Below are 23,790 nucleotides of genomic sequence, written 5' to 3' on the forward strand. Positions count from 1 at the left end.
CAATGTCACTACAGCCTGTGACTACTACTACAGTCAACTGCTAGAGTCTGGAACTAATTTCTGACCTACTGCAGAAACTGCATAAACACATACCCGAAATTCTAGCAATGAAATGGCCACAAAGCCTTAATGCTGCTTCTTTCTGAAAATTAAGCATAGCCCTGTGCATCGGGATGCCCTTGAACAAGGGAAGAAACTCAGAACAACCCTCCTCTTCAGCTTTTTTTTTTTTTCCGTTTGGAGACAAAATCTCACTCTGTTGCCCAGGCTGTAGAGTACAATGGTGCAGTCTCGGCTCACTGCAACCTCCGCCTTCCTCATTCAAGCAATTCTTCTGCCTCAGCCTCCTGAGTAGCTGGGATTACAGGTGCCCACCACCACACCCTGGCTAATTTTTGTATTTTGAGTAGAGACAGGGTTTCGCCATGTTGGCCAGGCTGGTCTCGAACTCCTGATCTCATGATCCGCTCGCCTTGGCCTCCCAAAGTGCTAGGATTACAAGTGTGAACCACCAAACCCGGCCTTAGACCTGGTTTTGTTGTTTTGTTTTGTTTTGTTTTGTTTTGTGTTTTTGAGATGGAGTCTCTCTCTGTTGCCTAGGCCACTGCAATCTCTGCCTCCCAGACTCAAGCAGTCCTCTTGCCTCAGCCTCCGGAGTAGCTGGGACTACAGGCAAGCACCACTATACCCAGCTAATGTTGGTATTTTTAGTAGAGGCAGGGTTTCATCATGTTGGCCAGGCTGATCTCAAACTCCTGACAAGTGATCCACCTGCCTCGGCCTCCCAAAGTGCTGGGATTACAGGAGCAAGCCACTGTGCCTGGCCTGTAGACCTGGGTTCGTATCCCAGCTTTATTACTTGCTAGCTGTACTCTGCCTGGTTATATTCATCTTTCTAAATTCATTTATTATGAAAAGTGTAGTACGTATTTAGAAAGTTCCTGGCTTTATTATTCTTAATAAATCTACAAGTACCTTGCCAATGGGTGCAGAAACAAACATATGACGTTAGAAATTTAAAGATCGTTTTCTGGGTAATGACCGATATGGGTAGATAAGTGAAGTTCACTAACTTACCGCTTTGAAACAGCTGAAACAATACTAAACATAACCACAAGTAGAGCCAGAGGAGAATGGTCCTGGCAGAGTGGCAGTGACTAGTATTTTTTTTTTTTTTTAATGTCTTCTGGGATTTTTGAAGATTGAAGGGGATCTTTAGAATAAATTGCAAATAGCAAACAAGTTGGTGCTTGACTGGAGATGGTTTTCAGATTGAACACTAGATTGCTTTATCTTGTTTGAATTGATAACTTAAGGTAATGGTCCTGTGATGGTTGGACGCAGCTGTCAAAATATTATTTTAATGCAGTGTGATTTCAGGATTAGTCAAATGGGAGACAATAAAGTCTGCAGGAAATGATAACCTTTGAGTGTGGGAGAACACGTGATTTTGTTAAGCAGCCCCTGCCATGGCACAGAGGTCCCAGGACTCCTGGAATCCCATTTTTGACTACTTCCTTCCTTGCAGGGAGAAAGAAAATGCACGGTTTTAGCTTTGTACATTTGTTTTTATCTCATGATTTTTTTTTCAACCACGGACCTAGATTAAGGACATAAAATTGAGGTTAATGGCTACCTCCTTTAGAATTAAAATGAAATTGGAAATTCAGAAGTTTTTGAAAACAAGAAAAGAGAGCTAGAAATACCACACTTTAGCAAAGCAAGAAAAGTGCACCTATGGATTTTTCTTAAGTTTAAGAAATAGGAAATAGATACTGACTTTTTTCAGCTTTTTTTTTTTTTCAATTTTTTTTTTTTAAACTCAGGTGAGTTATGCATATCTGAAAATGAAAGAAGGCTTGTTTCTAAAGAGGCTTGGAGCAAACTGCAGCAGTACTTTCCAAAGGCTCCTGAGTTTCCAAGTTACAAAGAGTGCTGTTCACAGTGCAAGGTACTGAATGCTACTGACATCTGGGGAAATGGCATGCCACCTCCTGGGTTGACTTCCCAGGGAAATTAACATTGTACTTCTGACGGGGGTGTAGGGAGGAGGCAAGTCATGTGCTGTCAGCAGGAGACAGTTGATTGCTTCATTCTCTTTCAGATTTTAGAAAGAGAAGGGGAAGAAAATGAAGCCTTACATAAGATGATTGCAAACGAGCAAAAGACTTCTCTCCCAAATTTGTTCCAGGATAAAAACAGACCGTGTCTCAGTAACTGGCCAGAGGTATAATGATTCCCACAAAGGAAAGAATGCATCTTTACTTTTTAAGGCCCTTGCCAAGTTCCCAGTGAGCTATTTCAGAACAACCCAGAACTTCTCATATTCTCATTTGTTTCGTTATCTAACCAGGGGATTTACTCCAGCCTGCTATTTTTTGGTAGAGGACTGTGTTTTCATTTTATTTATAAAACTTGAATAAGGACAACCAAAGTATATTATAAGGAATTTGTGTTAAGCAGGCGGTAAATTGACGGATACTGTTTTGTGATTTTTGTGTTCTAGGATACGGATGTCCTCTACATCGTGTCTCAGTTCTTTGTCGAAGAGTGGCGGAAATTTGTTAGGTAAAAACAAAATATGTTTTATTTCCTTTATTGTTATTATGACTCAGTTTGACTCTGGTATTTTTTAAGATTTCATGGATTCTGTTTGTTGTACCCTTCATGGTTACTTTCACCAGCACACACTGAAAGCTTTCTTTTCTATTAAGTTAAATGAATAACCCTAAGAAACACATTTAATTACTAATATTTTCTTAAATATATCTCTGATTTCGAAATAATTATTTTAAAATCTTCTCTTTCGTCATGCAGTAATTAGGTATATTTCTCCTCCTTGTCTTATTTGAGTAGAAAACCGACAAGATGCAGCCCTGTGTCATCAGTTGGGAACAGCGCTCTTTTGTGTCCCCATGGGGGCCTCATGTTTACATTTGCTTCCATGACCAAAGAAGATTCTAAACTGTGAGTTCCTTTTCTTTATGTGATTTTTTTTTTCTCTTTCTGATGGTTAATAAAGTGTGTTTAGGAAATTTCTCATCTGACATAGTCTATTTTAAGAATTTAGTCCTTTGCTGAATTGTGGGTTTCCCCCCACTTTTAAAAGAAAAGAAAGACTACTTCTCCAGGAAAGACAAGAGGCTGCCAAGGCTATTTGTCTTTTTGCTCCTTCCTTGTCCCTCTTGGAGACAACACAGCCACCCTTTCTCCTCCCCCCGCTTCTGGTGACCAGCGCTGTGACCTCTTCCAGAATCACAGAATCAACATGGTCTTGGTTGTAGGTTTCGTTGTGCCACTGCCAGGCTTCAGACAATTAAAGGAGGAAGATAGCAGGGTGGCAGAGCAAAGCCACTGCACTAGTCATCTGGAATTCTAGGGTCTTAGAAGCAAAATTTTATTCCATGCTTTAAGTACTTCCAGAGGTGTTCATCTGTGAATTTCTCCCCTGATTTTACCAAAAATCATTATATACGAGAAGGTAGAATGCTTCCAACATTGTCAGAAAAATCAGGAAAAGGAAATTGGAACACATAAATAAAAATGCCGTTGGGGTTAAGCTAGAGTTTTATTATTCATATTTCAGTACTTTAACATCATTGAAGGGACTTGAAAGTTTATATATTCTCTACATTTTCTCCCTACCTCTTTTTCTCCCTCACTCTCTGCATCCCTCCTTCCCTGTTACTCTCTCTCTTGCTCTCCATCTCTCTTCTGTTTCCTCCCTCCCTTTCTTCCTGTCATTGTTATTACTGCAAATGTCAGACTTCAGGAAAATATACCAATAAGCAAATGTGTGTTACCAGTCAGTTTAAAAGTTAAATGGTTCAAGTATGATTAAAGGCCCCACAGTGCTTATCCTTCTGTTGCTACTTCTCTCTCTGTCTCCCACCCTTCCTCTCGCAGGAACCACTGTCGTGAATTTATAGAGTTTATCTGTCTCAGAAAGTATTCTGTTAAAAAAAAAAATACATGCACATAATGTCTTGCATATTTAAAACTTTTTATATAAATGGCATCATACTGTATTTATACTTCTGCAACTAACTTATTTTACTCAATTATGTTTTTGAGATCTAACCATGTTGATTCATGTAATTTCAGTCCATTTAGTGTCGCTGCTGTGGTAACATTCCTTTGTATAAAAAACTATTCTTTGTTGATGATATGTATCTTTTCCCTCTAATTCCTTTGGATTAAATGTTAGTGTTGATGGTTTTGGTTTAGCAGACTAATGGATTATGTTAATTCTCTTAATTTCCATGTGTCTTAAGGCATGTTGTGTTTTTTTTTGCACAGTATAGCTCTCATATGGCCCAGTGAGTGGCAAATGATACAAAAGCTCTTTGTTGTGGATCATGTAATTAAAATCATGAGAATTGAAGTGGGAGATGTAAACCCTTCAGAAACACAGTATATTTCTGAGCCTAGTAAGTTTTCATATTGCTTTTGGTTTCTGTAATTAAGAGCTGACATTTTAAAAAGAATGGGTGTGTCAGCGTTGTCTGCTTAAAGATCGTGTGGCAGTCCCAACTCCCTAGGTGGAAACTCTCATTATAATCATCTCATTATTTGTACGTTTCTTTATGGACAGTAAATGGATTTCCTTATCATTTGCATGTAATAGAAAATATTATTAAGAGTTTGGGCCAGCACACTAGCTCACACCTATAATCCTAATACTTTGAGAGACTAAGATGGAAGGATTGCTTAAGGCCAGGAGTTTCAGATCAGCCTGAGCAACATAGCAAGACCTTCTCTCTACAAAATAATAAAAATGTAGCACATGTCTGTAGTCTGAGCTACTTGCTGAGAGTCTGAGTCAGGAGCATGGCTTGAGCCCAGAAGTTTGAGGCTACAGTGAGCTATGTTCATACCACTGTACCCCAGCCTGGGTGACACAGCAAAACCTTGTCTCAAAACAAGAAAATGTTACTAAGAGTTTAATGAATATTCACTAGTAACTTTGATATATGTTTTTAGATCTTTGATTCTTTAACAATGATTCCTCAGCCACTTCTGTTTTCCCTTTTTTTTTTTTTTCCAAAGAACTCTGTCCAGAATGCAGAGAAGGCTTATTGTGTCAGCAGCAGAGGGACCTGCGTGAATACACTCAAGCCACCATCTATGTCCATAAAGTTGTGGATAATAAAAAGGTACTGGTCCCTCTTGTGGCGATGACTAGTAATGATCAAGCGTGCTCTTTGACTTGATTTGCTGTTGTATTTGCACTGAGGGTCTGCCTAGGACTGCATTTTTGTTCCTTCAGAGCTGTTTGGCATCAGAATTGAAATTGGACAGTAATTGAAAATGAACAGTTATGTGATTGTATGAGAATTTAGTTTGTTATTAATTGATACATAGATATTTATTGAATGTCAGCTGTGTTCCAGGAATGGTCCCGGTGCTGAGGATACAGTGATAAAGAAGGCAGGTATAATACCTGCTTTCAAAATTATAGGGACCTAGTGAGAAAGATCAGGAATAAACTATAAATTCCTATGATTTCACACAGAAATGATTGTTTTGAAGGAAATTTAGCAGGGTAAAGTGGAGGTTAGCGTGAGACAGGGAGTAGACAGGAGAGGCATCTTGGAGAAGTTGTTTTTACCCAAACCCTCACTGTCAGGGATGCAGCCTGGGAAGTGTTTTCCAGGCAAAGGAAACAAAGGTCAAAAGGATAAGCCTAATGTGCTTATGCAACAGAGTGAAAACCATTGCACCTAGAACAGCGCTGTCCAATAGAGCTTTCTGTGGTGATGGACAGGTTCTAGGTTCTGTATCTGTGCGGCGCACTTCAGTAGTCACTGGCCACGTGTGGCTGTGGAGCATTCGACGTGGCTAGTGTGACTGAGGAATTTAGTAGTTGATTTAAAATTAAATAGCTGCATGTGGCTAATGGCTACCCTAGTGGCTATTGCTGATCTAGAATGAAATGTATTCCAAGAAGGGATCATGATACGGAATGAGCAACCATACACTATCAGGTTTTATACATCATACCTTTATCAAGACCGGGTTTATTGGGTTTATTCCCAGTGTAGCTATAAGCCCCTGCAGAGTTTCAAGCAAGGCCATGATATGATCTGATTTATAGTTTTAAAAAAAATCACCCTGGCTATAGTGTTTGGAATTGCTGTGAGGGCGTAACAGGAATAAGAGAGGCCAGTTAGAGCCTTTTGCATTGACCTGCAAGGACAGGTGAAATCGATTGGATATATTTGGGAAGTGGAGGTGTTAATACTTGCTTGGATTGGATTTCCAAGCATTTTTATTATATTAGGGATGGCTCTTGGGTAGATCCTGACCCAGATCTCCAGATATCTTATTTATTTAATTCCACGGTTTCTAGGATTAAAGACAAAATGGAATACGTTTTATTTGATGCTTGTTTCCAAACACATTTTTTAGAAGGGTAACTTACAAATTATGCTCTGGAGGCCAAGGGTTCTGCTTTACAAGTTAAATAAACTAAGGCCTTCATTTCCTAATTTGCCGAGAAAATGAAGTTAATGAGTATAAATGTCTCTGTTTCTCCCTGTAGAATTTTCTTAAATCTCTAGTTCTCTAGTATAAAATACTATCCAATTTAGCTGTAGTTTCATTGTTCAGTTTAATACGAGCATTTCATAGTGTTCTGCAAGAGAACGCTTCTTCCATCTTTCATTTTCTCAATTCTTAAAGAGCATGTGACTCCTGCCGCTTGAATAGTTTGAGAACTTGAAAAGGCTTGAACAATCAGTGTGCTGGGGAAGGTGTCAAGCACCTTCGAACTTCTGCAAAATAACATCATTGTACAAGACTGATAGTAGTAACTGCTCTGCAGAGACCTCTTAAATGTATGGTGAGCACATTAAATACTACAAGAATAAGTCATAGGGTAAAAAACCAACATGTTAAAAGAGCATAGAAAACCGAGAAGGCTTGATTCTTGATCCACTTTCCAGTCTATAATCCCACCATGATAAAGGTGTTCCTCCTCTTGATAAAGGTTGCCGGTCCCAGCCCCTACATCCTCCATAGCCTGCCTTCCTAGGGTCTGACCTACTTCTCTTTGTTGTCCTGGCACATTCAGGTGATGAAGGATTCAGCTCCAGAGCTGAATGTGAGTAGTTCTGAAACAGAGGAGGACAAGGAAGAAGCTAAACCAGATGGAGAAAAAGATCCAGATTTTAATCAAGTACGTGTTGAAGCTGCTTTTCATTGTTATACTTTCTGCTGTTCTCTCTTCGAGAGCAGCCACTCGAAGCCCCTGGCCATCTCTCTGTACCCTATATGGGCTATTGGTTCTTTTCTTTCCTTTTTTTTTTTTTTGATACAGAGTCTCACACTGTTGCCTGTGGTGGAGTGCAATGGCACGGATCTCAGCTCACCGCAACCTCCGCCTCGCAGGTTTAAATGATTCTCCTGCCCCAGCCTCCTGAGTAGCTGGGATTATAGGCGCCCACCACCACACAGGGCTAATTTTTTGTATTTTTAGTAGAGACAGGGTTTCACTGTGTTGGTCAGCCTGGTCTCAAACTCCTAACCTCGTGATCCGCCCACCTCAGCCTCCCAAAGTGCTGAGATTACAGGCATGAGCCACTGCACCCGGCCAGGATATTGGTTCTTAGCTCCCATCCTTGTCTTTCCTTAGTTTTGGTGGCATGCTACAGCCGTCCTGATTTCTCATGAAAAGCCATGAACCACATGATTCCAGAATGAATATATTTCTTGCTATTAAGTAAGAAAGGCTAAAATGTAATGTGATGATTAAATTTTTAGCTGAGAAAGAAGACTAAAACGACACATATCTTGGTTTCCGGCTCAATCAGAATCTTTATGAAAAAATTATTTAACTCAGATTTTCTCATTACAAACAATAACCTTAATAATGGAGTATATGAAGTCTCTAATTAAGATGTTAATCAAGCGATCAGATCAGCTGATGTGTTAGTCTTTCATTTTTCATTGTAGCACACTTTAAATTCTTGCATTAAGATGGACTGTTTTCTGGGCTGGATGCAGTATCTCGCACCTGTGATTGCAGCCCTTCAGGAGGCTGAGGCAGGAGGATCACTTGAGACCAGGAGTTTGAGGCCAGTCTGGGCAATAGAGCAAGATCCCATCTCTACAAGAAATAAAAAATTAGCTGGGCATGGTGGCACATGCTTGCAGTCCCAGCTACTCAGGAGGCTGAGGTGGGAGGATTGCTTGGGCCTAGGAGTTCCAGGCTGCAGCGAGCTATGATTGTGCCACTGTACTCCAGCCTGGGCAACAGAATGAGAGACCCTGTCTCAGAAAAATAAATTTAAATAAGTTTTCTGGACTGTTTTGTTAGGACTTTCTTCCTTTTTTTTTTTTTTTGAGACAGAGTTTTGCTCTTATTGCCCAGCTGGAGTGCAGTGGTGTGATCTCAGCTCACTGCAACCCCTGCCTCCCAGGTTCAAGTGATTCTCCTGCCTCAGCCTCCGAGTAGCTGCGATTACAGGCATGCGCTACCACGCCTGGCCAATTTTTTGTATCTTTAATAGAGACGGCGTTTCAACCAGGCTGGTCTCGAACTCCTGACCTCATGATCCTCCTGCCTTGGCCTTCCAAAGTGCTGGGATTACAGGCGTGAGCCACCACACCTGGCCCGTAAATTGTCTTTTGAGAATAGGAGATCGTGGGACTATGGTTGATGTTGGTGGAGATAAGTTTCAGCTTCTCAAAAAGTCAGACCCCCACATTGGAGGATATTTTGTACTTTAAACTCATGGATATTCTACTCTACTTAGAGTTTTATTTTTAACAGATGAGATGTTTGTTTTCTTTCTTTACTGCTAAAATAGTGTAGTGAAATTATAGATAGCGTTCTCCCTGAAAGAATGAAAGTGTTAAAATAGCCATCTGTGGTATCTGTGACAGAGCAGAGGTATCTGGGCTTGTTGTCCTGTCTGCACGTTGATACTGTTACTTCATTTTTAACATTGATTGAGAGAGTCTGAAAAGCCCTCTTGATTTGAATCTTGGTGTGCCCAAAATAAATGTTACTTGTGGTTTCCCAACTGGTATAAAGGGATGTCACCATTTGTTTTCCATGGCTTATTGGAGCTCATAAAATAACCTCAAAACACCTGTGAAGAAGCAAAATCATGCAGTTTGTGACAGTGATCAGCCACTCTTTAAGTTGTCCTTCCTAATCTGTATTTCAGTCAGTCAACACTGGAGGGCCCTTTGCTTCAGTGCTAACCAAATCTGTACACTTGATGAGAATGCAGGTTTTCAGTTTAAAGGGGATATTTTTCTATAGTAAGTGATGCCCTTATTAAACTCTGTGTGCATATATACATCTTGTGTTCCTTGGTATAAGAAACAAGGTAAAGAAGGGCAGCAAAGTCATGTCTGCAAATGCTTGTTGAGACGTATTAGTTGACTCGGTACTAATATGTCTCCACAAGCGTTTGCAGACATGACTTTGCTGCCCGTTACCCTGTTGTCAACTCTGTTTTCATGTCCCCGTCTCTGTGGTGGGGACATCTCTGTGGTCTATACAAGCCATCTTTCAAGCCACATTTTGTACAAACTCGATTGTGTGCTTTTTAGTTGATATATTAAAAGTGTGTGTGTATGGCCGGGCGCAGTGGCTCTCACCTGTAATTCCAGCACTTTGGGAGGCTAAGGCGGGTGGATCACTTGAGGTCAAGAGTTTGACACCAGCCTGGCCAACATAGGGAAACCCCATCTCTACTAAAATTACAAAAATTTGATGTGGTGGCACGGGCCTGTTATCCCAGGTACTGAGGAGGCTGAGGCAGGGCAGGAGAATTGTGGAGGTTACAGTGAGCCAAGATCACGTCACTGCACTCCAGCTTGGGCGACAGAGCAAGACTCTGCCTTAAAAAATAATGTGTATGTATGTACATATCCATCCCGATTCAGGACTGCATTCTGTTTTGTCTGGCAGTACTGTATGTTTTAGTTATTATCACTTGGTATTATGGTTTAATAATCAGTTGGGAACCTTTTTTTTTTTTTTGAGACTGAGTCTCACTCTGTTGTCCAGGCCGGAGTACAGTGGTGTGATCTTGGCTCACTGCAAGCTCCGCCTCCCAGGTTCACGCCATTCTTCTGCCTCAGCCTCCCCAGTAACTGGGACTACAGACACCCGCCACCATGCCCAGCTAATTTTTTTATTTTTTATTATTATTTTTTTTTGAGACGGAGTCTCGCTCTGTCGCCCAGGCTGGAGTGCAGTGGCCAGATCTCCGCTCACTGCAAGCTCCGCCTCCCGGGTTCGTGCAATTCTCCTGCCTCAGCCTCCCGAGCAGCTGGGACTACAGGCTTGAGAAACCATGCCTAGGTCTTTTTTTTTTTTTTTTAAGTAGAGGTGGGGTTTCCCTATGTTGGCCAGGCTGGTCTCAAACTCCTGACCTCAAGTGATCCGCCCACCTCAGCCTCCCAAAGTGCTGGGATTACAGGCTTGAGCCACTGCGCCAGGCCTTTTTTTTTTTTTTTTAAGTAGAGGTGGGGTTTCACTGTGTTAGCCAGGATGGGGGAATCAAATCTTTTATTGCCTGTTGTCACTAATTCTCTGTGTTCTGGTTAACTTTGTAAATTAGTTTGTTAAACTTGACATGATGTTCTTACTGTCTTTAGTTTCTGTTATTTTAAGCTTTGCTTTTCACCCTAAGAGTTGTTTAGAAAAACCATCTACATTTTCAAGTGATTTAGATTTTAGAAAGCTAACTTTTTTTGATTATCTAGTTTTATTCATTGTGGTCATGACCACAGCAGTTTTTCAAAGTGGATGTGGAATCACTCTACTTAGTTGTGGACGACAACAGAGTTCACGTTTATAAATATGATAGAGAATGTTGGGGAACATTGCTTTTTATACTATAATTATTTTTTATACTTCATAATTTTCTTCTGTCTTCCTTTTCCTTGTTTGGATGTTGTAATACTCTAGAATATTTTACATTTTGCTTTCTCACAGAAAATTTTTGGCTCACAAAAAATCTCAAGTGTAACCTTCCTCTTTGGAAAAGAATAGATAGTCCCTGAAAAATGTTCAGCATTTTCAAAATGTCACCCTCTTCATCACATATCTCAGTACATAGATAGCTTCTGTAATTGCTGCTTTAAATCCCTGAAATAAAAAATGATGTGTTTCTGCTTGTCCTTAGTGGAGATAAACAAATCCCCTTTCCTCTTTTCTGTAAGCTAGATAAACCTAACTCCTTTGACTTCATCTAAAAATTTAGGTTCATCTAAATTTAGGTTAATACTCGGTATTGGGTATCACTTAGGTAATTGAAAACCTTCTAAAACCAGTGGGCTGGTTTTTTTTGTCAGTTAAGTTGGATTTAAATTCTCCAGATTAAGAAAGAAATAATTCCAGGAAAAGCCTTTAGACCCATTTAAAATCAGAGTTATTAAAAAAATCTGTCTTGCTTGATGCTCAGAGTTTTGTTTTTTGGTTGTTTCGTACTTCTAAAATAAAATTATATGTTAATGTAGTTATTTTTCTTTATATTCCTGATTGTAGAATTTGGGTTCAATTTGATCTTTACTTTCAACAGTTGAGATTGAGAAAAATGTTTCATCAGCTTTCATTGTATTTTTTTTTAACCCATATGTGCATTTAACTTTTTCTCGTGAATCTTAGAATCACCCAATTGCCTATGTAGATTCAGGGCTAGAGCTGAACTAGCCTCAGGCAGTGCCTAGCTAGTGGTAGGCACCCTGAACAAATGCTCTTCTGTGTTCGGGTCTTGATCACCTTCTGCTTTGCAAACTGTGGAGCTCGTGAGTACCGAATATGTGGCATCTGTGTCCATAATGACCACTAAACCGCTCTGCTTATGCACAGCTGACGCTCATTGACAACTGTGGAAACCAGAGCCAGGGCCTTGAGGTTACCTCATCCAGATTTAATTAAACCAGAGGAAAAGATTTTCTTAAAAATCCTGCTGCTTTTATTCCCTGGCCTGGTTGGCAGAAGAATCTCCCGTGTGCTTCTCACCCACCCCCTCACCGGCCACCACCACCACCACCTTTGGTACAAAAAGCAGAAGAATCTTGATCGTTAACCTCTTGATGAGGGATTTATAGGAGTACTGTAGAGGACATTTGGTCCTCATCTATTATTTTTTTCTTGACTAGTACCGCATATATATCATGCATACCCATGGGCATCCTTTTTATAGTACCTTTAGGTAGTCATGGCCATGATGACATTTCCCCTCTAAAAATAAAGACATAATACTAATAATGTGCTTATAAATAAGAAAACTAACGAAAACTCGCTAATGTCCTCTAATATCCATACTCAGATATGTCTTGAACAGTTTTTTCCTCTCAAACCAGTATGTAATCAGGATATGTGTTGTTTGTATCACTTTAGACTTAGAATTTGGAACAGTTACTCTGCCTCCGGACCCCCTTTCTCTCCCTTCTTTTTTTGAGACGGAGTTTTGCTCTTGTTGCCCAGGCTGGAGTGCAGTGGCGCAATCTCAGCTCACCGCAACCTCCGCCTCCCGGGTTCAAGCAGTTCTCCTGCCTTAGCCTCCCTAGTAGCTGGGATTACAGGCATGAGCCACCACACCCGGCTAATTTTACATTTTTAGTAGGGATGGGGTTTCTCCATGTTAGGCTGGTCTCAAACTCCCGACCTCAGGTTGATCTGCCCGCCTCAGCCTCCCAGAGTGTTGGGATTATGGGCATGAGCCACCATGCCTGGCTGTTTCCCTTCTTGACGTTGAGCTTGGACCAGTTTGATTTCTTTTAGATTGTTCCATGTTCTGTATTTGGCTGATTGTTTCCTTATGTTACTTATTTTATTTATATATCCCCTATATTCCAATTTCTATAAATTGAAAGGTGGGCGTAAATGTTTGATTACATTCTGGTATAACATTTTTGCAAGAATATTTCATGAGTGAGGCTGTATATTTTGCCATTAGAAAAAGTGGTACAGTCTTATTTTTAGTCAAATTGTTTTTTTTTAAATTAAGGTTCTATATTTTATTTTTAAATTCACGGCAGTTTATACTTAGTTTCTATGTCATTCTCAAGAAGAGAAGAAAATGTTTAAAATTCAGGTTGTTCATTGAAGTTTTTCAATTTGTTATGTTTTTCTGATGTAAGGTCAGACTTAATCATTTTGATTTTAAATGTCATCTTTCTCTTTTTTCTTTTTCATAAAAGAGGTGGAATCTCTGTCACCAGACTGGAGTACAGTGGTGCAATTGTAGCTCACTGCAGCCTGGAACTACTGGGCTCAGATGATCCTCCTGCCTTACCCTCCAAGTAGCTGGGACTACAGGCTCATGCCACCATGCCTGGCTAATTTTTGGTGGAGATGGGTCTTAATATGTTGCCTAGGCTGGTCTTGAACTCCTGGGATTATAGGTGTGAGCCCCCTCACCAAACTTTAAATTTTTCTTGTAACAAACATTTGAACTGCTTACATGCAGTTAGAGGTGTGTATTACTCATTCTTTTCTTCTATCAATTATATGTGAGCTTGCTAAGAAAGTCTCGTTAGTCACTACTCATTGTTTACATTGAATTTCAAATGGTTAAGGGACCAATAAGGAAACAGCTTTTGTTTGCCTGAAAACTTCATGAGCAAGGGTCACATTGTGGTTAATTTCAGTGCTTTCTTCATTTCCAATCTTCATTATAGAGCAATGGTGGAACAAAGCGGCAAAAGATATCCCATCAAAATTATATAGCCTATCAAAAGCAAGTTATTCGCCGAAGTATGCGACATAGAAAAGTTCGTGGTGAGAAAGCACTTCTCGTTTCTGCTAATCAGACGTTAAAAGAATTGAAAATTCAGGTGAGGAAAATGTTTGTTCAAGTTTGCTCTGGACTTAAGAGGGCCTTCATGAATTCCTGCTTTCCACCTGTATTTACATGTATGTATGTATCTGTGTTTTTTTCCAAAAGACTTAAAGTTTTCAAAATAGCCAAAAATCTTTTTGTGAAGATGAAAGTGAATTTTGGGTTCTGGAAACTTGGGCTGGTTCTGCAATAGCTTTCTAATAATGAGAAACATTGGGAACCACTTAATTTGTCACATGTCGAGGTTGTGCCGGGATAACTGTTCTCTCACTTTATTGTGCTCTGTGCTTTTCTTTGACCACTTAATAGGTATTGGAGCCTGTTACCAGGAACTGCTGTGAAATTTAATGGGAGATAAAAGGCAGCTTATTATTAGCGATTAGTGATTGCTTATTCACTAGGCTGTCACAGTATTTTTGGTGGCAGATAAATCTATTTGATAGAGTTGTTTTGTGTGTGTGTGACAGAGCCTCACTCTGTCAGCCAGGTTGGAGTGCAGTGGTGCCATCTCGGCTTACTGCAACCTCCACCTCCCGGGTTCAAGCAGTTCTCTGCCTCAGCCTCCCGAGTAGCTGGCATTACAGGTACATGCCACCACACCTGGCTAATTTTTGTATTTTTAGTAGAGACAGGGTTTCACCATCTTGGCCAGACTGGTCTTGAACTCCTTACCTCGCTATCCACCCGCCTCGGCCTCCCAAAGTGCTGGGATTACAGGCATGAGCCACCACGCCCGGCCTTGATAGAGTTTCAAAATTATCTTTACCTTTCTTTATGCAGTGATGTTCTCCAAATTGTTATATAGATTTATTTTAGATATGCCCTCTCCATTCCCCCACCAAAGCATGCATTGCTTTACAAATCAGTTCCACTGCTATAGTGCAGGCATTATGAAATGGTTTCATGATACTGTTATTTCTTGGTATCAATACTGCATACCATAAATAAGCATTCCAGTGGTAAATCTCAAACCCTAGGCAGAAGGAACTGATAAATTCAAGATGTCCATGAAAAAATCTGGCCTCTAATCTGTTTCAGTCACTGATAGATATCCAAAAAGTTGACCAAATTTCCTCCTTTGCTACTTTTATGTGGCATAGTTTACTGGTTACACATTTTTCTTGTTGCTGATATTTATCATTGTAATCGAGGCAAAAGTACAGGCTTCCTTTGAGGGTGTTATGCGTTCCAGATTGTCCTGACAACAGTATTTCCCTTGGTTGAACCCATGGCTCTGAAAATAAGTGTGTTGGCATAATATCTTCACTCTGTTATTGTACCTTTTACATCTAAGAAACCTTGTTTCTATCACTGACTTTCTGCCTGTCATTGGGAAACCTCGAACATTCAAAACCTTTAAATTACAGAAAGAGCCCCTGTGCATAAAGACATTTTTTAAAGCCTGTGCTGCTTTTATTATGGACTACAATTTTTGAAGAATAAACCAGAAGTCAGCAGAAATAACCCTTCCGTCTGAGAGCATGTTACCTGCCCGAATGAGCTGCTAGAAGATGGCAGCTGTTCACACAGCCCTCAGAGGTGCTCTTCCTGAATGGCTCTCTCATCTCCCACTCTTGCTTCAGGGACTACCGCGGGCCAAACAGAGTCAAAGAAAGGGCAGTGAAAGGTCTTTCCCCTCACTACACAGTGGTGGGAGCTTGTGATGCTTCAACTAGATATGAGCCTGGTAGCGTGGATAGCATCAGAGTTTGTGGTGGGCATGTGCGTGATCCGCAGCCGGTGGTGGTGGGTGATTTTCTTAAGGCATGTAATTTGTGTTTTAGTGTTTGATGGAGCCTTTCCTCTGGGGATACTGCATTTCTAAGTTAATAGGATGACAACCATTGCAAATCTGTAAATGTTTGTTTCTAGACATATCTACCATATACAGTTGCTTGAAACCTTACAAAGCTTGCTGTGTCTAATCAGTAATTCATCCACCTTTGATCCCATGAAGTTAATGAAGTACAATTTGTTCATCTCCTTTCTCAAAAGATGTTCAGTGTTTAATTGTATTATTTCATTTTCCCAAAGATAGATCTTTAGTGGGTGGGTGGTATTGCCTGCCTGAGAAAGTAGAATATTTTGGCACAGAGGTGAAATGCCTGGCAGCTGAGGCGATTGCTTCTGTATTTTCTTTTTTCAGCCCCACATACCATCACAAGCAGAGGAGAGCCACTCCCTGATAGCAACAGGGTTTTCATGGTTCCTGTTAGCTCCACAGACCAGGAATACTGCACCTACTCGTTAAGCAGACCTCTATCATGTTCTTTATACTCAGGCATTTTCCTAGCACTTAGAGTTTAAGGATTATTACCGTAGGCCTCCCTGCCTTGGTTGGCCTGTTCCGTCTTCTCCTCACTAGTAGCATGTGTTCATCTTTCATGGTGACTCGTCTGTGAAACCTGTCTTGGCCCCTTTCATGGAACTGACTGTCCCCCTGTGCTCGCTAGATCCTGCACATACCTTCTGCTACCATCCTCACAACTTTGTTTTGACCTCACTCCTGGGAACCCCTCCAGGGCGGGATTATTCACTTTTATATTATCAGCACCTAGAACAGTACTTGACATATGGTAGCTTCTTAATAAATGCTTCATTAGTTGTTGACAGCACCTCAGTGTCCTTGTCCATTCTCAGAATATAATGTGTGAACGTCAGCCCCTCCGTTGTCGCACTTGTGTCTAGAGGTATCTGCTATTTGTCCAGTTTCATAGGGTAGTACAAAAACACTTAGCATTTAGGGGCATGAACAAGCATTTCTGCAGTCCAGCAGCTGTGACGTTATCCATGTTAAGTTAGCATCGCACACATCCACCATAGCTCCGCTCGATCTTCATGGTTCCAGAACCTTTGCTGGTGTAGGGCTGGATATGCCTCTGCTTGATGTTTGCATGCTGAGCTGGCTTGGGTAGAACTGTCCTATCAGTACTTCCTGCTTATTGCTTCATGAAGACCATCGATGATGCCAGTGCACTTTTTATTGCTAGCCACAATGTTAGTTCTCCCTGCCTGCTTTTTGGGTGCTAATGTTCTTTTGAAAAATCCAGGTAAGATTCCGTCCCGGCAGTTAGGGAGGAGGCCAGTGCTGTTATCTTTGTTCTTATTTGTCTTTGGTGCCATTATTAAAATCACTTTTCTGGTCCCCATCACCCTGGCCTGTCAAGCTCTTGGGCCCTGTTACCCACGCAGTTCAGGGTTGATTTGTGAGGCTCGTTTTGTCTTTCCACATCCGAAGAATAGAGCACAGGAAAGGGCAGAATGGTTTTCCCATGACATCATGGATGGTGGCGTAATGTAAGATACATGTAATAGCATACATTTTATGGTAAGTTAAAAAGCATACTAAAATGAATATTCTTGGACTTGTCTACCGAGTTAAGAATTAAAGGTGTCATTGAAGGTTACCTGTGTTTGCCTCTCTGAGCCCAACTTCTGCTTGCCCTCCAGAGGTAAACATGACCCAGAAATGATAAAATTTAAAAAACCTTTCTGAATTTGTAAGAACATTTAAATATTATGAATACCATTATTTTGGAATGTATGTATTTTTGAGACAGTGTCTTGCTCTTTCGCCCAGGCTGCAATGCAGTGGTGCAATCTCGGCTCACTGCAACCTCTGCTTCCTGGGTTCAAGTTTGATTCTTCTGCCTCAGCCTCCCAAGTAGCTAGGATTACAGGCACGTGGCACTACTCCCAGCTAATTTTTGTATTTTTAGTAGAGATAGGGTTTTGCGATGTTGGCCAGGATGGTTTCGAACTCCTGACCTCAGGTGATCCACCTGCCTCAGCCTCCCAAAGTGCTGGGATCACAAGCATAAGCCACCACACTCATCTGGAATGTATTTACTTATTTTTTATTTTTTTTTTTTTGAGATGGAGTTTTGCTCTTGATGGACAGGCTGGAGTGCAATGGCATGATCTCGGCTCACCACAACCTCCATCTCCTGGATTCAGGCAATTCTCCGACCTCAGCCTCCCGAGTAGCTGAGATTACAGGCGTGTGCCACCACACCCAGCTAATTTTGTATTTTTAGTAGAGACAGGGTTTTGCCATATTGGTCAGGCTGGTCTCAAACTCCTGACCTCAGGTGACCCATCCACCTCGGCCTCCCGAAGTGTTGGGATTACAGGCGTGAGCCACTGCACCCCACCATATTTAATTTTTAACACTTGGCCAGAACTGGGGTGGGGCATATGGTCCCTACCCTTCCGAAATTCATATTTTGCTTCCTAGAGGCAAGACTCAGTCTAAGAATATGTGACAGTTCCAAGGGCTGAATTATATACCCCAAGTCATTTGCTGAAGGAATAAGAACAAAAGAGAGAATTTAAAGATGGTTTTAAGAAAGAATTTTGGGCCAGGTGCAGTGGCTCATGCCTGTAATCTCTGCACTTCAGGAGACTGAGATGGGAGGATTGCTTGAGTCTAAGAGTTCGACACCAGCCTGGTCAACACAGCAAGACCTCGTGTCTACAAAAAAAATGAAAAATCAGCCAGACATGGTGGCACACATCTGTAGTCTCCGCTACTCAGAAGGCTTAGGTGGGAGGATCCCTTGAGCCTGGGAGTTCAAGGCTGCAATGAACCATAATCGCGCCACTGCACTCCAGCCTGGGTGACAGAGTGAGACCCTGTCTCAGCACACACCAAAAAAAAAAAAAAAAAAAAAAGAAGAAGAAGAAAGAATTTGGACTTGACTTGTTGATGAAAGGATATGGGGCCTGGGAATGGTGGGGTGACAGTGATGACCTTGCCCAAGCCTCAGAGCAGCCATCGGCCCAGCGCCACTTTGTACTCATTTTATTTCCCCACACCTCCATCCTTGGGAAGCTGGTAAGGTAAGGAACAAACGCATCTGTGTGTGTAATTGTTTCCTAATACTCTACCAGACCTCCTAAGGATGTTCCCGGATATATGGGACGATAGCCTCAGTAGGAGTATAACAAGTAGGCTGACTGTAAGCAACAGTGGTTTTGTACTCTGAAGCCTTTTTGTTTTTTTAAGAATCCATACGTAATTTATTTAAATAGGGTATAAGTCTTAGTGTTTTGCATTATACGGACTTTGTCTCTTTTATATTGGCACAGATCATGCATGCATTTTCAGTTGCTCCTTTTGACCAGAATTTGTCGATTGATGGAAAGATTTTAAGTGATGACTGTGCCACCCTAGGCACCCTTGGCGTCATTCCTGAATCTGTCATTTTATTAAAGGTAAGTAAACAGCTCCTTAGTTAAAGAACTCAAGGTTTTACATGTTACATAACTATGTGTAAACTGTGTGAAATGGTGGTTAAAGGATGCGTTGGGTCTTTAGCAGAGGGCAGTGGTAAATGAATGCTGTGAGTTTTTGCAGCTCAGCCTAGCTCTGACTGAGCCCCAAGAGACTTAGAGGAGGTCAGGACGTCATCATATCTTGTTCTTGTGTGTTACAGTAGGTGCTGTTATGCCACAGCATCAGCAACTGCTGGTACCCTGAGAAGGTGAAAGTGAAGGCTTTCCTTGGCCTTTCCTGGATCACCTGGATCAATTTCTATGCCTTGGTGGGATCAGGGTACATCATTACTTTCCTTTTCCCTGGTAGGGCAGGGCAGTGGTATAAATCCCACCTGCCCAACTGCTAAGCTTCACGCCTCATTTTTCCCGTTTGATTTGCTGTCACAAGGGCCCCCATTCTTCTCCAGTTACAGATCTAGTTTTCATTCCTCTCACACTGGGAGGAAGGGAGTGATACTGGGTTGTAGCCCTCTGAACACTTGAGGATTGACTGTCATTCCAAAGAGGAAAGCTGAGTGATCTGGTCTCAGGTCACAAAGTTTCTGTGGTGTCCCCTCCCCAATGCCCTCCAATCCCCACCCCTGCTTTTTTTTTTTTTTTTCTTCCTTTTTTGGACTGGATGGATCTGTTCTTAAAACCACACTAATGATACTGATGTCTGCAACTTAATTTGAAATGCTGCCCCCACAAAAAAAAAAAGTAAAAGATGGGTAGATGATAGACTTGTGACCAGTGTGAATAGTAACTTATTTTATACTTTAAAATATATCTCTGCTGAGATTTTCATAGTTTTTCATAGTTAAAAGTAGATTCAGCCTCCTCCGTAAGCTTTTCCCTAACTTCCGGTTCAGCAGAATTACTTAACCATACTTCATAGTATTAAAGTATCTCCTCTTTTCCTTTTGGTTCAAAAGTACTAGCCAGCCAAGCTAGGAAACAAGGGTAAAAACACAAGGTTCTGTCACAACAGTCACATACATGACTTAATGGGATTCTGTCCAGGACATGGAAATTGGTTTTGGATTTAGTAGATATAGAAAGTAGGGACTTCTTTTTTTTTTTTTTTTTTTTTTTTTTGAGATGGAATCTCGCTGTGTCGCCCAGGCTGGAGTGCAGTGGCACCATCTCAGCTCACTGCAAGCTCTGCCTCCCAGGTTTAAACAGTTATCTTGCCTTAGCCTCCCGAGTACCTGGGATTACAGGCATGTGCCACCACTCCCGGCGAATTTTTTGTATTTTTAGTAGAGTCAGGGTTTCACCATGTTGGCCAAGCTGGTCTCGAACTCCTGACCTCAGGTGATCTGCCCGCCTCCACTCACAAAGTGCTGGGGTTACAGGTGTGAGCCACTGCGCCCGGCCTCAGTGACTTTTCTTTGACAGTGTCTTAGAAGCCCCTACTTCCACTGGGCATGGTAGCTCACGCCTGTAATCTCCACACTTTGGGAGGTTGAAGCGGGCGGATCATGAGGTCAGGAGTTCGAGACCAGCCTGGCCAGCATGGTGAAACCCCATCTGTACCCAAAATGCAAGAAAATTAGCTGGGCGTGGTGGTGGGTGCCTGTGATCCCAGCTACTCGGGAGGCTGAGACAGGAGAATGGCATGAACTTGTGAGGTGGAGGTTGCAGTGAGCCAAGATCGCGCCACTGCACTCTAGCCTGGGCAACAGAGGGAGACTCTGTCTCAAAAGAAAGAAATAGAAAAGTCACTGAACCAGCCTCATTTACCTAATTCTACCCTCTCTAAGGGCCTGATTTAGTCGCTTCCCATTGCCTCTTTTGTTTCTTGGCCAAAAGAATCCCTACTGTTCCAAATACCACCACATCATGTGGTAGAATCATTGTTCAGGTTTTTTATTTTGAACTGTGAAATGTATGCTTTTCAAACCTTGGAGCCCCAGTTCTGGTGTGATAAAGTTAGGCCCTGGAGTGATGAGGCAGACCCATATCTACCCCATCCATGCACACACACCCCTCATCCCACCACCTAACCCCTCTCTCTGTTTAACATTCTGCATTTCCTGGAACTATAGGCTCTGTGAAATGGTTTTGAAAACACACTGAGTTGCTAGATCCTAATGATCCTGTCTAACGTCCTAGAAACAGCCTGTATTGTTGAACGGTTTGTACTTCACATGGGCAGCTAGAGTCTGTACTGGTCATTGGCCTCATTATCCTTGCAGCTAACCTCATCATAAGCTCAGACATCATAAGCTTCCTCCGGAAAAGGAAATGGGTATCTTGTTCTTGCTGGTGACGTGGGACAAAAGTATAATTTTAACCTAATTGGTATTCTGAGAGGACCAGTCTAACTTTTTATTTGTACCCCTCACTACCACTACCAGTATCTTAGCTCACATTGGTTACATCAGTCTTTAGTAACCCCAGGGTGTCTAAACATTTCCATGTCTAAAGGTGTCTTTAAGAGTGGGAAAATAGTCCCCTCTGCCTTTCCTCTTCACACACACAGTGTACCATTTCTGAGGTGTTGACTCTAGACCCATAGCCACCAGGGCATCCACTGTTAAACCTGGACACCGCTGGCTGTGGCTCAAACTGAGTTCTCTACTGGACAGTGTGTTTTTGTGTCTTGTAGCAATATCACTAGTTGAATCATGGGCCATACTTCAGATTTCAGATTCCTACTCCCTTGTGGTTTTGAATTGTCTTCATTTGTTTTCTAGGCTGATGAACCAATTGCAGATTATGCTGCAATGGATGATGTCATGCAAGGTAAAGATGAATTTGTTTTAGGAATCTGCTGATTAGGTGTTAAATGGAGGTGGGATTTTAGATATTGAAGCTTTAGTGTACAATGCTTTTACTTTGCACCTCGAAAAAAGCTTCCACATGTTATTACAGTAGAATACATTGTTTGTCTTAAAAGATCATAGAAAGGAGAGAAAGGTATCTACAAAAACTTGGAAAGCTAACCTGAGGAAACTGAAATAAATGTGAGCTCTGCCGATGGAGGAGGTCAACAAGAAGCAAAGCTAAGTCAAATTGCAATGCCCCAGACAGGCACACACAAATTAGAGGCCCAGGTACCTCTGAAGGTGGGAATGAATTGTGAGCCTAAAAACAAGATAACACGATACTTGTTTGGAAAACTGTATAAGAAGCAGTTAGACAACTCCCTGCCCTTCACATCCTTTTCACTTCCCCACCCCACCTGGACCTCAGATGGGCACCCAGAATTATGTGTTTCCACACTTGGAAAAATTAAACTAGAAAGGTGGGAACAAAGCCTATACCAAATAGGAGACTATCTCCTAGCCCTTTGCTCAAATTCGGGCAGCCCATTACTTACCTTCCCCCAGGTGAGAAGGGATTTCTCTCCAGGGAAACTAGTCAAAAAAATAACCAATGGATGTAAAAAGTCTGGTTCTGTATGATCAAGTGGGATTTCTCCCAGGGATGCAAGGATGGTTCAACATAATGCAAATCAATACATCACATCAGCAGAATGAAGGACAAAAATCATATGATCATCTTAATAGACAAAGAAAAAGCATTTGATAAAATTCAGCATCCCTTCATGGTAAAAACTCTCAACAAATTAAGTACAGAAGGAACATACCTCAATATAATAAAGGCCATATGTGAGAAACCCACAGCTGACATCATACTTAATGGCGAAAAGCTTAAAGGCTTTCCTCTAAGAACTGCAATAGAGAAGGAGAGGCATTTTCACCACTCTTATTCAACATAGTATTGGAAGTCCTAGCAAGAGCAATTAGGCAAGAGAAATAAGTAAAAAGCATGCAAAATTGGACAAGAGGAAATTAAATGGTCCCTTTTTGCAGATGACATGCTTTTTTTTCTTTTTTTTAAATAGAGTCTGTCTCTGTTGCCCAGGCTGGAGTACAGTGGCACGATCTCAGCTCACTGCAACCACCACCTCCTGGGTTCAAGTAATTCTTGTGCCTCAGACTCCTGAGTAGATGGGACTACAGGCATGTGCCATGACACCCAGCTAATTTTTGTATTTTTACTAGAGATGAGGATTTCCCATATTGGCCAGGCTGATCTCGAACTCCTGACCCCATGTGATCTGGCCACCTGGGCCTCCCAGAATGGTAGGATTACAGGCATGAGCCACCGTGCCAGGCCGACATTACGTTATATATGTAGAAAAACCTAAAGATGGCCACAAAAATACTCTTACAACAACTGATAAACATTCAGTAAAATTGCAGGATACAAAAGTCAGTGTACAAAGTGAGTTTCTATAGTGTAGTGATTATCATGTTCGCCTAACAAAAATCAACATACAAAAATTAGCAGCATTACTATACACCAATAAGAACTAGCTGAAAAAGAAATCAAGAGAGCGGCTGGGCACAGTGGCTCATGCCTGTAATCCCAGCACTTTGGGAGAGCGAGGCAAGTGGATCAGTTGAAGTCAGGAGTTCGTGACCAGCCTGGCCAACATGGTGAAACCCCTTCTCTACTGAAATTACAAAAATTAACCAGGCATGGTAGTGCATGCCTGTAATCCCAGTTATTAGGGAGGCTGAGGCAGGAGAATTGCTTGAACCCAGTGGGTGGAGGTTGCAGTGAGCCAAGATCACACCACTGCACTCTCTAGCCTGGATGACAGAGAGACTCCATCTCAAAAAAAAAAAAAAAAGAAAGCAATTCCAATAATAATAGCTACAAAAAAATTAGGATTAAATACCTAGGAATAAATTTTTTT

The 23,790-nt window shown here is 41.5% G+C and overlaps 1 protein-coding gene across 1 annotated transcript in view; it reads left to right on the forward strand.

Annotated features, from left to right (window-relative positions):
• USP48 (ubiquitin specific peptidase 48) overlaps positions 1 to 23,790 on the forward strand; it is a 103,431-nt gene that overhangs the window by 72,954 nt on the left and 6,687 nt on the right. Inside the window, exons 16-25 of the mRNA XM_011990133.1 lie at positions 1,827 to 1,951; positions 2,105 to 2,227; positions 2,507 to 2,568; positions 2,857 to 2,967; positions 4,300 to 4,430; positions 5,050 to 5,156; positions 7,076 to 7,180; positions 13,654 to 13,809; positions 18,906 to 19,031; positions 21,776 to 21,824. Coding sequence (XP_011845523.1) covers positions 1,827 to 1,951; positions 2,105 to 2,227; positions 2,507 to 2,568; positions 2,857 to 2,967; positions 4,300 to 4,430; positions 5,050 to 5,156; positions 7,076 to 7,180; positions 13,654 to 13,809; positions 18,906 to 19,031; positions 21,776 to 21,824 — 1,095 coding nt within the window. The remainder of the gene's footprint in view (positions 1 to 1,826; positions 1,952 to 2,104; positions 2,228 to 2,506; positions 2,569 to 2,856; positions 2,968 to 4,299; positions 4,431 to 5,049; positions 5,157 to 7,075; positions 7,181 to 13,653; positions 13,810 to 18,905; positions 19,032 to 21,775; positions 21,825 to 23,790) is intronic.

The sequence above is a fragment of the Mandrillus leucophaeus genome, unplaced genomic scaffold (genome assembly GCF_000951045.1).
Source record: "Mandrillus leucophaeus isolate KB7577 unplaced genomic scaffold, Mleu.le_1.0 Scaffold370, whole genome shotgun sequence".
NCBI lineage: Eukaryota > Metazoa > Chordata > Mammalia > Primates > Cercopithecidae > Mandrillus > Mandrillus leucophaeus.